The 14,740-nt window shown below is 35.8% G+C and overlaps 1 protein-coding gene across 4 annotated transcripts in view; it reads right to left on the bottom strand.

The window, feature by feature from the left end:
- Window positions 1-14,740, bottom strand: part of CAMSAP2 (calmodulin regulated spectrin associated protein family member 2) — a gene marked incomplete at its 5' end in the record, with an annotated part of 79,240 nt that continues 64,500 nt past the window's right edge. For 2 of the 4 annotated variants that reach the window (XM_084291083.1, XM_084291085.1), the window contains 9 exons: window positions 1-3,225; window positions 4,288-4,406; window positions 5,077-5,192; window positions 6,572-6,671; window positions 7,664-7,884; window positions 8,356-8,492; window positions 9,604-11,815; window positions 12,572-12,641; window positions 13,159-13,229. In XM_084291083.1, the coding sequence (XP_084147209.1) occupies window positions 2,920-3,225; window positions 4,288-4,406; window positions 5,077-5,192; window positions 6,572-6,671; window positions 7,664-7,884; window positions 8,356-8,492; window positions 9,604-11,815; window positions 12,572-12,641; window positions 13,159-13,229 (3,352 nt within the window). In that variant the 3' untranslated portion in view covers window positions 1-2,919. The remainder of the gene's footprint in view (window positions 3,226-4,287; window positions 4,407-5,076; window positions 5,193-6,571; window positions 6,672-7,663; window positions 7,885-8,355; window positions 8,493-9,603; window positions 11,816-12,571; window positions 12,642-13,158; window positions 13,230-14,740) is intronic. The other 2 variants (XM_084291084.1, XM_084291086.1) reach the window with 1 other exon arrangement.

Here is a 14,740-nt window from a genome sequence, read left to right as displayed (position 1 = left end):
AAGTAGCAATGACAATATTTTACAGCACAGCATCTGAAAAAATATGGAAGCTATGCTCCATAGAGTAGACAAGTAAGCACACAATACACTGTACATTTTTTTCAACAGTGCCCATTAAATCATAATTAAATAGCTGAATTTGGCTTTAAACAGCCAAATAATAAAAACTAACAGTCATACTAAAATTAAAAAAAAAAAAGATTTCAGTAGCTATTATGACTGTTAGAATATGAAATTTTGCTCCAAAAACTAAGATGATAGTTTGGCAATTCAGTCATAGCAACGATAATAATACCCCTGATGAAAGCACCAGTGTGTTCTGAAAAGGTCAGTGATAAATACTGGCCTTTATGGAAAGCTTCCTTTATTTTTTTTATTTTTTATTTTTATTTTTTAAACATGATCCCAACCATAGATCCACTGTAATTAGAAAATTTGCAGGCTTAAAAAGGAAAAGCGTATATAGCTTTACTTTTCCCGTATTAAGTAAAACTTTATACTTCGAGCAACAGACTCTTCAGCTGCATTATTCACATTCTGCTTTTAGACATTGCACAAATCTTCAACCTGTTGACAAATGTAAATTTTGCAGTACATTCAGACATATTTAAAGTGTCTCACATAATTTCTCTGTCATGTATGTAAGCTCACTTTGATTAGCTTGATGCGTGTGTCTTTATGGTGTTGCAAATCTTCAGTTAAACCATAGGACAGATTTTAGAAATAAAAAGCCTCCCATTCTAAAACTTCTTTTGAAGTCATTCGCCACGTGTAAGAGTTAATTCCAACCTCCTTGCTTCTTGAATCACTGTATATTATAGACAATTTCATAGAGTTATTCATGGTGTTCCTACAATGGTACTTGTAGGAACTGTCTAACAGGCAGAATGTGCAAACCCTCTTCCCCCCTTTTTAATATTATTTATATCCTATATACACAATATGTATACACTTGAAATATAAGAGTTACATATCCTGGTGATATACATGCAAACAGTAGGAATCAGCTAACCACAAATAGTTTTGAGCCACATACATATTAAACATGTATTTTAAAGTGTTTTTTCTTTTTTTCTTTTACAGATTTAACAAATATACATAAATATAAGAACATAAATTACAGTAAAACTGACAGCATTTTTGAGAAAATGTTTATAACCCAGATGCATTGATGCCTAAGGCTTTATAATAATTTAAAAAAGTACTGTTCTAAACTGTTTAATGGTATCTCATTCAGGTGCATCTCTTATATAAGTAAATGAGTACATCATAGTAGTGAGGCGTTGTTTCTCTCAAAGCAGTTTAATGAGAGAAATATGAACTTAATTTTAGTCTCCCCGTGAAACAGAATGGACTACATACTTATAGCACAATACTGTCTTATGTTAATGCAGTTGTCACAACACTGAAACAGAACAGAATCACAAATCATTCAAGTCTTTTCCTGAGAATGAGATTTTTCCCCCAACAAATCCTCTGGTGTACGTTATCAAAATAGCCACAGATTTAGGGGAGGCTTCAAGTTTGTAGTTTTTTTTTTTTTTTTTTCTTTTCAGAACAGTGCTATGTTAAAAGCAAATTAAGAGAAACAAACACTGAAACGGAATAGTTATTTATAAAATAATCAAACACTGTTTTGAAATAAAATGCAGCCCTTTGTAAATAATACTGAAATATGCTTAAAGTTTGTTTTTGTAACTGGTTGTATTATAAATTTATTGAAATGTCACTTAGGCTTTTTTGCCATATGTATTTAGAATTACTAGGTGTCACGAGACATCATCTGTTAGAGCATGTTGAGAAAACAGTTTACTAGGACACCAAAAATTCTTATTGGATGTCTATTCCCTGAAAAATTGTTTTAAATCTGATCTGCAGGCAGGAAGAATGGACAGTGGCCTAGATCTTCAAATCAGCGGGAATTAGATACAGTGCTTCCAAAAGATCTGTGACTTAGTGTATTCTGTGATTCTTCTGAATATTTTTAGTGTTCTGTCAGGCAAAAATCAGGGATCTAGTTCTGAGTGTTTCACACGTTTCTATTCCTCCCATGGAGGAGCAGTAGCTGACTATGTGCTCACTATCTCCAACAATGTAGAATAATGCATATTTGCTTCAACTGTTTTAGAGGCCTGCCAAATCTTTTTGTTTTGCATTTTAATGGGATTGTGAGCGCACACATAGTCATTACATCTCAGATGGTAACTTATTAAAACAGGAATAATTACTTCATCCAACTACACCCTGACTTGCTAAATAGTTCACCTGGAGGAAATATTTCTTTATGCAATTCAAAGGTTTTCCCCTTACTGTTTAGTCTATAAGCAAATCAGTATTATTTAATTGAAACGGAATTATAAATACTTAGGAGAATGAATTAATTTTGTTGCAGCACACAATAGGATTTTGCAAAACAGACCCATTCTTATGTTCTTCAGTGACATGTCATTAACTTATCATTTGAGTCTTTACTGTAAGAGTCAATATGCAAAGGTCAATGGTATTGAGGATATTAAGTATTTCTTTAGAGAAAGAAAAAATATTTCGAGACAAGCACAAATACAAACATATAAGGCAACAGATGTAAAAAAATGTAGTTTGATTCACTAAATATGAACATTCAGTGCTTCAGTGTATCTAATCAAAATACAGAGCAAATATACTCCATATGTTGTATTAGCACATACAAATCTCCACACAAGTCAGACATTTCCATAGTCACTCATAAGTACTCACTGAAGTGATACCTTCTGCACTCCTAAACACTGTGTTTACATTCCAGTTGGACATGATAATAGAACTTGGTGTCCAGTTTTAAGTTCTAAGAGTCTTGTTGGCAACTAGAAATCTATTTCCTATAGGCAGTAAAGATGAAGTGCAAGTTTATCATAATTGTCTGGAGCAAGATTTTCCCATCTACTATGCCTTGGTGGGTAGAAGTTTCTTAGGAGTTACTGGTCTCTTGGTTTGCCACAAATGGCTGTGAATGGTAATTGCATCAACACTGGCAGACAAAGTTTTAGCAGGTATGTGGCTAAACTGCTTCCTGTCAGAGTTGTATTTATACAGTCCCTCTATCATTTTCTTTGTGATAGATTTGGGACCTATCCCTGTTAATTTATTAATTTCTTCAGTGTCGGGGCAGTACGTGTACAGAGATCTGAATTGGCAGCCTGAATCCCGGAACAAGATTAAGAAATTATTGGCATCAGATTTCTCCATTTCCTTTAAAAGAAAGAAAGAGAAAGATTCACAACATTAAATTTGCATTGTAGTTAGAAAACATTCAAAACTGTCAGACTGGCATTTTGAATTTCTAATCTATCAGAGCTGAAACTTCTGTCTATTAAAATACCTTATTTTAATGCATTACGATTTGCTAAGCTTCAACCACCTGAATTTTGATAAGGTAGGTATTTATCAAATGAAATCCTATTTATTTAGACAATTTCAGCTGCACTTGTCTTGTTGTCCCTAAAGAAAAGACATCCCAACAATTTTTTTTGTAGACCAAATAAAGGTTCTTAGAGCCATTTCAGTAAGCAAATCTAATACCTTCAAGTTTAGGAACAGGAAAATTTAAACATGTCTAGATGGGCCTAAAAGACCGTCCAGTGCTGAAATGGGTTTCACTCATCCCTAAATCCATTCAAGTTTACTCAAACTATAAAGTCAGTTGGTATGTACTAAGGAAAGGTTCTTTTTCAGATCTCTGCTCCACCCAACACAACTTCTATGGGATGTGCTCTGAACACATACAGTTTTAGCCAAGTGATGTACGCTGCATTCTAGAGTTAAGCATAACCACTTTACAGCTGATCTTTCCTGAGGTTTCTGGGGGTTATTATGCTCTGAGTTACTCCAACTACAAGAGTCTGTATTGATATCTCACTTGTTATTTCCAAAAAAGTATCTTTAGTTCTAAAGGTCTCAGTCTGAGGATCCATATGCATAAAACAAATATTTTTCACGTTAGGGAAACAAGGTTTGCGAACAAATGATATTGAAGTTCCCACATTAAACAGACAGTAGCTATTATTAACATGTCAATTAATTCAGCCTCCCATGCTGCATGTACAAGGCAATAGCTATTGTTTCTGCAGTACTAGAGAACCTTTCTGTCCACAAAGGAAACAAGTCACACAAATTCCTCAAACCTTCTAGTAAGAGCTGACATAAACTCTGAAGATTCCTTCTGATATTTGTATTTATGCTCGAATGTTTTTCTAGTACCTTAACTGTGGTTTGATTAGTGTGTTTATGATTTTAAGGGAAAAATACCCTTACCTCCAGTATCTTTTTCTTTTGACCTTCATTTACTTTTCCAGCCAAGCAGCAATGTGCCAAGGCATTCTGAATTATGTATTTATTGGATTTAGCACTGGGTTCTTTGAACAGCTTTGGTCCTGTGAAGGAGGAATGACAAATCAGCTATGTTAATCAATAAGCCAACAAATAGTTAATTGAAATCCCTTCATATTTTGCACGCATAAAAATACAAATCTATGAATAAGACTAGAGATCACAAATTTCACAAGCAAGTGAAATGACATTCTTTTGTTATTAATAATCATTTGCCAGCACAGATAAAGCTATGCAGGTCCATCATTCAAAGCTGATCTCCCTAAAAGTCAGACTGTTAAGTTTTTGTAAACAACAAAATAAAAGGTGCAGAATATTTAAATCCACATTACTAGGCAGATTTTCCCATTCCAATTTGTTTTCTGCCTTTTTTTATTTTTTTTTTAAACTCTATTCTGAATTGAACTTAAATTTCGACTCCTCTTGCCTTTCTAGAGAGACTACTAAAATGCAGAGTAACTGGTGGGTCCATTTGCTGTTCTGAGCCTAACTGCAGTTTATTCTGATTATCACGAATGCTACTGAGTCAGTACTTTTATTTTGGATTTAAAGTTTTCATCTTGCATTATTACTGCCTGTTTTAGATAGGTGAAAGTTACATTTCTATGGAAGGATCCTAAAATAAGTTTAAAAATTCCAAACAGATAACTGAAATATTTTCATGCATAGAACTACTAATAGCCAGGTACTTTTCTAAATATTGTTGCCACCAACCTGTGTATTCTGTAGCAGAGGCAACTGAAGAAGTTGTAGATGCATTCTCCCAATCTTTTTCTCCATTACGACTACCACAACGACTCGGAGATAAGAATCCTTCCACTGACTCCGACCTAAACATTAATTTTAAAATTTATTTAAAACACTACAGTTGTCAGAAAAGAAGCCTTTTAACATGAAAAGAAAGCAGAGTGTATTAATGTAGAACACAATAATTTGAATCATATGCTGTAGACTTAAATGCATAATATTAACAGAAGAAATTCATGGATAACTGAGTTAGTGTTCTGTATAAACTATTCTGGGTGATGCATGAAGGAGACCTTCAAACATATCACTGAAATTCACCCTGTGTCATCACTGAAAGACAATTCTGATTTGAAGAGGAGGTTATAGTATGGCTCTGGAAAGATAGCGAAAATTTTTCTAACACTTTTCTACTCGGCAATTTGTTCTGAATTACATTTAAAGAAATCCCAACCCCTGAAATGAATCTAAAGCCAGATATTGTTCATTATAGCTGTAGTAGAGCATAGCACAACTAAATCTACAAAGACAGGGGTCATCTCCTGTCAAGTCTGTCCATGTAAGCGACATCAAGCCTCTTCCAACAGATAATATGGCTGTAAGAAACCCCCCTTTTAAATAAAGCTGATCATTTGTAAGAGATGCTGAGAGATGCTAGGGTACTTGGATCACTGCATTAATGTTTTTTTACATAATAACCTGAAAGTCAGTTCTCAAGATATCAGGGAAATGGAAAGGTCAATTGGAAACAGCTGCAGGCATGTTGGAATTGATGGGGCATATACACTTGCCATGAAAACATGACATGATAAAGTAACATGGCAATACTCGTGATTAAACCCCTTTTGCTAGTTTGCCTTTCTTCCATTTCTTTTCTATTAAAGAATAGTATTTATTTGAATAAAATTAAATAATTATACAGCAATAGTATTTTTATTTGTTTGAACTATACTATAGATTTTGTACTTAAGAATGTTTTATTTTTTATCTCAGTTCATTTTCAGATGATTTCTAATACAAGATAAATTCTTGTGTTCAGAAAAGCCTGAAATTACAGTTAACACTTAATACTTGTACTACTGCTAAGGGGAAATAACAGAACTGAAGTTGCCCTGTTAAGGAAGAAAAGAAGCTGTATAGCTGCATGTAGTGTACAGGTTTAATAAAATAACCACAAGCTGAGACTTAACTATAAACAGGTGAATTAAAGAGGCTGTGTGAATAGCATTTTATTTTGATCTCATTTATAGCCACCCAACTGGTTTACTTGGTAAAATTTGTAAAACAAATTATCATGGCTTGGTTCCCTAATACACAACAGGGGAATCAATCAATATTTCACATCAGAAAAACATGCCTGCTCTTGGAGTAGGAAAAATATAGACATCACCTCTTTAAAATTAATGCTAATTTTATGTAGGTGATTATCAAATTTTATTAAATAAAATGCTTATTTTAGCTTTACCTTGGTGTTCTCTTGCCTGACTGCACACTCTCATTGTCCCCTGTATTCAGCGATGCCAACGAAAGACTAGATACTGAAAAAACACGATAAAGCTGTGAACCTGGATAAAAACAAAGTTAAAGCTTATAAACCTATGCAAGTAGTAGAGTCTGTTCATTATACCCAACACCAGCATAAGAAAGTTTCTAAGTGCTTTTATACACGTGACTCTTACTCCCATACATGATATACCTACATGCATATGTGGCATGCTTTATCTGAACACTTTTGGACACCCAGCCACTTGCAGCCACCTGGGATAGTCTGTGACTAAGCATTAACATGAGGCGTGGACATGGGTACATGGGCACTATGCAAATCAAAGTTAAAAAGCTCTCATAAAAGAGCTTAAGAGACTTAATTTAAAGCTTAGGGATGGACTCTTGGAAGATGTTAAGAGAATAAATTACACTGGAAGATGGAGGGAAGCAGCTAGAGAAAATGCAGCTATATGATGCTATAACAAAAAGGATCACTGAGCACTCTGGTTATTTTTTTTGTAAATTGGCAACACTTCTTTTAGTTATTACTGCAGTCATTTGGTATCTAAAAGGATGTTACAGTTTTCCATACAGTTAGTGCTGCTCGGCTCATAACAACACATGCAGTAGCTGAGTAAAATAGAATGAAAACATTAAGTTTATTTTAATTCTGTCCGTATTAAGCAGGAGCTCAAGTACTCTTACCTTATAATGACCATTTTATTTATTGATCTCTTTTCTGCCAAGTGTTATTCATTCTTAGCTCTACAGGTGTAAGAAGAGATTAGTGACTGGGAATAATACATGGGCATGTATGAAACTTGTCACATACGTTGGTGCTTCCATGGGGTCAATACAGTTAACCTTTTTGTTTGTTGATATATGCATGCATGCATAACAGATAAGTGACATTCATCTTTTCATTTCTATTGGCAAATTTTGCTTTCTGGTTTTGTCACATGCAACTTCAGTTTGGCACAAGGCACTAATAAATGCATGTGCTTGTTAGTACCAAAACCCAGGCTGGTGTTTTAGCATGAACAGACTCTTCTTCCACATGAACATCGGTTACCTGGTGGACCTTTGACTGGTGTCTTAGGTGATTCAATGTGATCCCTATGAATAGATTTTGGACGGGGCTTTTTCTGCTTGATTGACAGGGAACGTGGTTTTATGACAGTATCCATCTCTTCCATAAGCTTTAGCTGTTTCCTTCTCATATATTCCTGTTTAATGAATTCTCGCCGTGCTCGTTCATCCTCCTTCTTCTGACGTTCTTCTTCTGTTTTTCGTCTAAAAAAAAAAACCCCATCAAATACATCCAACAGTCAGAACGTTACAGGGTAACAGTTATAGCTAGCACATTGCCAGCGAGGAAAATACAGGCATTAAATTTTCAGAACTTTAATTCTCTTGGACATCCGTAAGAGGAACTTGCCATTGTGCACTTGTGCAGACTGAAGCCCAAAGTGATAAGCTCTCCCTCAGAATATAAAGTGCAAGGCATGGTAACAGTCTGAGGAGCTTCAATCAGGGCAGCAGGGTTCATGTTGAATCTAAGCTACGGACTGATGCCACCTGCTGATTTCATGGGACCAGCTGGCACATGTCTTCAGCTGGGCTCCTCAGCACATCTGGCTCTAGGATTAAATATCCTTGCATATTAAGATGCAATTATTGAACAAGGAAGTAGCACTTTCTGCTATGTCATTTTTTTGTTCAGGGTTACTGGTCAGTTGAAGCAGGACACGTAGTTAGTTTTACCTTGTCTCTTCTTTCTTATGTTCTAGTTCTGCTTCCAGCTGCTGCTTTCGAAGCAGAGTCTCTCTTTCCCTTCTCAAACGCTTCTCCAATAATGCTGCTCGTTTCATTGCCATATCATTTTCTGCCTTTTGATCATCCTAGCAGAAACAGTATTGGAAGGAAAAGGACATGATTTATTAAAATCTTTACATTTCTCAACTGATTTTGCAAAGAGATTAGACACTTAATTCTATAGACTGGCTTGCAGTATCCTAACATAAGATGACATACTGGAAATAACTTTATTTCAAGAGATTTTTCTTAGGACTACTAAAAAGTTTCCATAAAGGAATTTTTACTTCCTAAGTCAACCATGATATATTTTATATATATATAAAATATATATATATATATATATATAAACATATTGGACACATGGAAGAACTTCCAGGTGAAATATTCTACTTTAGAGTCAGATTCCACACTGCAAAAACTGCATTCAGCTTTGGAAGATTCTGTTTATGGAGAGGAAGACAGTTTATTACAAAAAGCAATAAGTATGCATCATATAGAGGTAATTTTGGCTGATCAATTCAGGTGTTTTCTTAGAACAAAGCAATAGTCCCAGACAAGCAGAGCAAAGATTGTTGCAAGATTTTGGGGTACTCCAAGAAGGAAATTCTAAATCTTGATAGCTTCCAGTGTCTAGACCTCTCTCTTAATAATGTACATTATAGTTATAAGCCTGCCTGAATATAACTCTTTAATAAGACAACAGGGAGTGTTCCAAATGCCATCTTCAAAAGGGAGTCTCAAAAGACTATTCTCCCTCAGCTAGACAGTAGAGGGAAAAAATGCTCTCTGAAGTGCAACTCCGAGACGTTCCCCATGTTGAAAAACCCAGGATGTACACGTACTTTACAAGCTTTCAGTTACACTTGGGTGTGGAATTGGGAAGTGAGAGTGAAAAGTGAGCATATTTAATTAAGGTCTTTTGTTAAAAAGCAGTCTACATTCAGCATGCATCTTTCTCCCCCAAAACCCCAAGCACTCTTCCATGACTATAGAAGGAAAGGAGTACTCTAGCACACTCAGAATTGTGGTGTGCTAGAATCTGACCACTCTTATGAGTCACCAGGTGCGAGAGGTATATGTGCACATTTAGGACTGCAAAACTATCTCCTTTGATTTCAATGGAAAGTCATCACTGAAACGCCGTATCTGAATTAAGAAGTTGCCTTTCAAAGGAAGCTGAGTAGCAGCTCTTACCTTAAAAAAGAATCCACAACACACTTTCTGGTCATCTTCAAATTGCTCTCTATCACTCTCACCTTCATATTTCTCAACAGGTACTTCATTTTTTTCTGGTGGCTTCAAATCTGATAGGGAAACTTCAATTAAGCTAGCTGTTTTGGGAGCCGCTGTTGGTAAAACTGGGTGGCTTAGTTGATCTTCATTTGGGGTGAGACAGACAGTTTCTGTGATGGGCTGAGATAATACTTCAGAAACATTAGATTCAAGAGGTTTGATCTCCTTTTCCTCCAACTTCTGTTCACTCTTTTTCAGTGCTTTTGGTCCTTCTTCTTTTGCTACCTCTTCCGTAGGTTTGACTTCCTTCAAAAGATTTCCCCTTACCTGCGGTTCACCTATATGTTCTCCATCATCTCCAAAACAAACAAATGATCTCGTCTGAATGGGAACCTGACTTGGAGAAAATCTTCTCAAACGGGGAAGACTATCCACGGACCGCGGGGCAGTCAACGTACGATTGAGAGGTGTTATTTTCAATTCATTTGGCCTAGGAGTCCTTTGCATTTTAATGTGAAAAGAGGCATTCTTCCTGTTGGATGACTGTGGGGACTGATGTGTAGAACGAGGAGATTCCTGTGAGAAAGGTGCAATGGGAGATGGAGCTCCCAGTTGCCTTGATGAGGACTTAAACTCCCGAATTTGCTTCTGAGGAGACGGCTGAGGAGGAGAAATAACCCAAGCCTGTTGCTCTCTCATCTGCATCAGCATCTCCTGTTGAAGGGATAGCCGTTGCATTTCTTGTTGTAGGAAGTGTAAGGAAGAATTTAGTTTTTCAATAGACTTTGTATATTCTAAGATATCTCCTTCGTTAAAATTTTCTTCTGAGGGGCTTGCCAAATTCCACTGTTTTTCAGCATCCATAGGAGTAGCAGGAGACTTTGACCATTTGTTGTGAGAATTTTCAGGGTTTTCCTTTATTACATCTGAAGTCTTACTAGTTTGCTCATCTGGTTTTAGAGTTTCTCTTTCTTTCAACCGATTACTGTCAGTGAATACCTTCTCATCTTCAGCTCCTGCTGCTTCTTCTCGGAGAGGTGATACTCCGTCACCTTTCTTTTTCACAACATTAAGAAATGCTGTTCTTCCCATTTTCTGCCGCTGCTTAGTGAACGCAGCTTCAACTTTCTTCTTCTGTGCTTCTATTGCTCGCCTCTTTTCCTCCAGCTTCATCCTGAGATGCACCATTTCTGAAGCTAGCAACTGTGTAGTGTCTCTTCCTTGGGGAACAGGTGCCTCCTCAGGAATGTGAGTCCAAGCAACCACATGAGGAATGTTCAGCTCAGAACCTTCTGGTGTGGTTTTCTGAGAACTGCTTCCACTGCTTCTACTATCCGTGTGATTCAACTTCCTGAATTTCTGCTCTGCAAAGCTAGTCATTTTAACTCCTGAACTCGAAGAAGCACTGCTGCCTGCCTGTGATTTGGTACTTACTGAGCTGGGACACGGACTTAACTGATCTCTGTGATTGCCAGCTCGTATGTCATAATCCTGAAGAAACTTGGATGGTTCTTCCATGTCAGAGTCCATGCTTACAGTGTAATCTCTCAAAGAAGAATCCTCATCCATAGTCTCTGGGATATCTTCTGAAGGAACATGTATTCCAGTATCTACTTCCGTATTGTCAGTCACAGGACTTAGAGCACCTTTTGTGTCTGTGATGATATCAGGAGTAGACTGATTTGGTTTAATGTTTGAATTCAAGATGCTCATTTCCTGATTGTGAAGAAAGAATCCATTCGTAATTTGGTCTGGTGGGATAACTCTGGGAGATTTTTCAGTGTCATGAATTATCTGCAAAGCCTCTTCAATGGTTGGTGTCTCAATCTGGTTGCCAAAATCATCCAGAACTGCTCTGTTTTGCAAAGCTCCGTTTGGAAACCTGTAGTGATGGCTTTCATTGGCATTTCTTTGATTTATGGTAAGAGACTGATTGGCCTTTGTGTCTTTATGAGTTATAACATCCTTTTCCTCTTCAATATCTTGATTTTCCTCTTCTCCATTTACAGGTTTGAAGGACAGATTTTTTCTAATATGCTTGGGCACACGGTTGCTGTTTACTGTAAGGCCTTCATTGCTCACAGATCTAGTAATACCTCTGTTTGGAGTAGATACTGGAATGCTTTTTTCTTTGTCAAAAGAAATGTCAAATGAAACTCCATGCAATGATGACCTAATTGAGATAAAAATTAAGGAAATAAATGACCAGCTCATGATTAGTAATAACAATATATTCACATTTGGGTTTTCAATTACTTTTAAGACTGTAGTATTAAACAGACTGTTACGTATTGTATTTTGACTAGGTTAATATGCAAATAAAGTAATTAAAATGTTATATTCTATTTTATTGTGTGTGTTTTCTTCAGAGCCAAACGATGCTTTTTAGTAGTTTGGGATAAGTTCTGGGCACTTTAGGAATACAGAAATTACCATGCTAGATAAGAAAAGTATAAAAAGACAATTTAGATTTGCTGAATAATCCCTCACTCTGACTCTTAACATTTGAACTTTAGTTTACATCCTACACATGTAAAGTTTATGATGGGTCTAACTGAAAAAACAAAACATCCAGCCTGATTATTCTTACATACAGTAATACAATTTTTGATACTAGTGAGCTCTTTAGCAATGTGACTCTTACCTCATTTGGTTAATTGCAATAGGTAAGAGTAAACATATTTAATGCCAATAATTCAAACATTTAATGCAAGAATACCTCATCTCAATGTAAAAGACTGATGGTTTATTTCTGAAGCTTTTTTCTTATTACTTAGTTCTGAATCCATGATGCAGTTTTCTCTTTGTTTTTCTACTTCTGCAAGTTGTTACAAGATTTTGGAAATTCAAGCCACAATGGAGAGTTTACTACTGTTTATGACCAATACATTATCATTTTTTAAGCAGCTCTTATGATAGGACTACTTGCCTTTTTTCTTTCGGCCATGTCCCCACATATCCATCTACATAAGACATTGACGTGGACCTTCTGATGACTCCTAAGTGAAATTAAAATAGAACCCAAGGTAACTGCTATGAAAAATCATTTTAACATTATAGTCTGTTGCTTTAACAAATTAGTTTATTTCACTACTTAGTGCACTGCAATGGCAAAAAAAAAAAAAAAAAAAAAAAGCTTTTATATTAAGAATAGAACAATTGAGTCAATTAATTTCATCCTGTATATATACTATATCTCTCAGAGAATTTACTATTGATTAAAATATACTACAAGTACTACCAAATATACTACAGATAATTGTTGCAACCCACGTTCCACATAATGAAAACAGAATTCAAATTAAAAAAAAATTACAACATGTACAAGAGGTACAAACACAAGCTTCCCATTTGTACGTTCTGTGGATCACAGAACTCATTCACAAGCCTTTCATGTCAATCTCTCCCAGTAACTTCTGCTTAAACAAGGTTTGAAGAAATATAAACAACATAGCAATATACTCAGAAGATGACACCTTGCCTTATTACCCCTTCTACACACTTGTAAATTATTACCTGGGACAGATGAATAAGGCTGCTGGGGTGTATGCAGTTGGTGAGGTGGTGTGTAAGTTGGACTTTCCAATCTATAAAGCAAGAGACATTAACTTAGTAGGAATACATCAAAAGCCATGTTACAAAAGGGCAGCCAGACTTCTTGTCCTGGGTCAACAAAGGAGATTTCTTTTTTAAGACAGGGGAGAAAGTAAGGTGTAGTTCTCCTCTTGAAGCATTACTTTATTAATTAGAAGGAGCATACTATGTTATTACCTTTAACTAGATGCAATGCATAGACACAAAGTCAAAAAGGTATTTCTACTACACGAATGGCCACAGAGCAATGTTAGCATACATGTCTCCCGATGTACTTCAAATAAATGTCATTGTTAGAAGGTTCTCATTTTTAGTTTTGATTTTAGCGACAAAATAAAAATTGAGTGACTGCAGCAAGTAACACTCACTTGTTATACATGTCTCTTTTCAGTTGCTTAGCCTGAAATTTTCAAATTGTGTCTGAACTGCAATATGCACTAGGAGTGGATAATGGAGATTTTGCGACAGACATGACTTAATAAATAGAACAAATATATTCACTACTAAAACACTAATTACAAAGATTTTCTCTGTTTCTAGTTAAAACAGATTTTTTTGTTGTTCTTGTTCACAGAGAAGGTCTGTAATAGACTAGTTGTTTTAATCCAGAATAGGCTTTCATAATTCAGTGATTTGTGATCCAGGCACTTCTCAGGACCAGGACAACAAAGCCATATTAAGCCATAAAGACACATGCTTTTGAATGTAAAATGCTTGTAAAGAAACCAAACTTCAAAACGAGCTGAATTAAATTCTTTCATGTTCTGAATCTTGTTCACTGAATTTTAAAAGCACACTCCCAAACTCTCTTTTTCAAATCATTAATTTCAAAATATTTGTTTAGAGCTTTTATAGTTTACATACAGTATGCTTAGAAATGTTTCTGAAGAATATTTGTGGGAAGAATATTCATGTCAATTTAAGAAAAATATTGTTAGTTTACATTGTACAGGAGCATTTTCTATAATTATATATTACAATTATTCAAAATAGTTTCTTGTCAATTCCTGTTCTTTTGGTGTTTAAAAAAGCTACACATTAGCTAAATAAGTTATCTGCTTTAAATGGCACTTAAGATTTTTGCAAAAACTATTAAATCATAGAAGTAATGTTTATAGTTATCTTAAAAGAAAAGTATGCATTCAAAATTTCATCCAGCAGCCTTTCAAAATATGTTCTGCCACAAAGGAAATCTATACGCTTCATTTTCCCTCACAAAAAGACTGATTTTGGCACCATGACTGTGGCTCCATGGCAACCTCAGACACTGGAACTGCTCACTGCCTCAGACCCACTCCTCCTCTGCGCTGGAGCTGGCTCTCCGCTGGAGTCTGCTCTGAGTCATGCCAGTAGCTAAGCCAGCAGAAAATATTCACTTTTTCTGACTGTTTTGTTTTTTTTCTGTCAGTGTACTAAAATGACAACATCAAAAGCTGAATCAGACAGGACCATGCAGTTGGGACAAGGAGGAAGGCCAGGACCAAGCCATCCTGCTGTCTCGGCT

The sequence above is a fragment of the Netta rufina genome (assembly GCF_964035555.1).
Source record: "Netta rufina genome assembly, chromosome: 8".
NCBI lineage: Eukaryota > Metazoa > Chordata > Aves > Anseriformes > Anatidae > Netta > Netta rufina.
The sequence above is the reverse complement of the archived record's forward strand: the minus strand, read 5'-3'. Positions and strand labels throughout refer to the sequence as shown.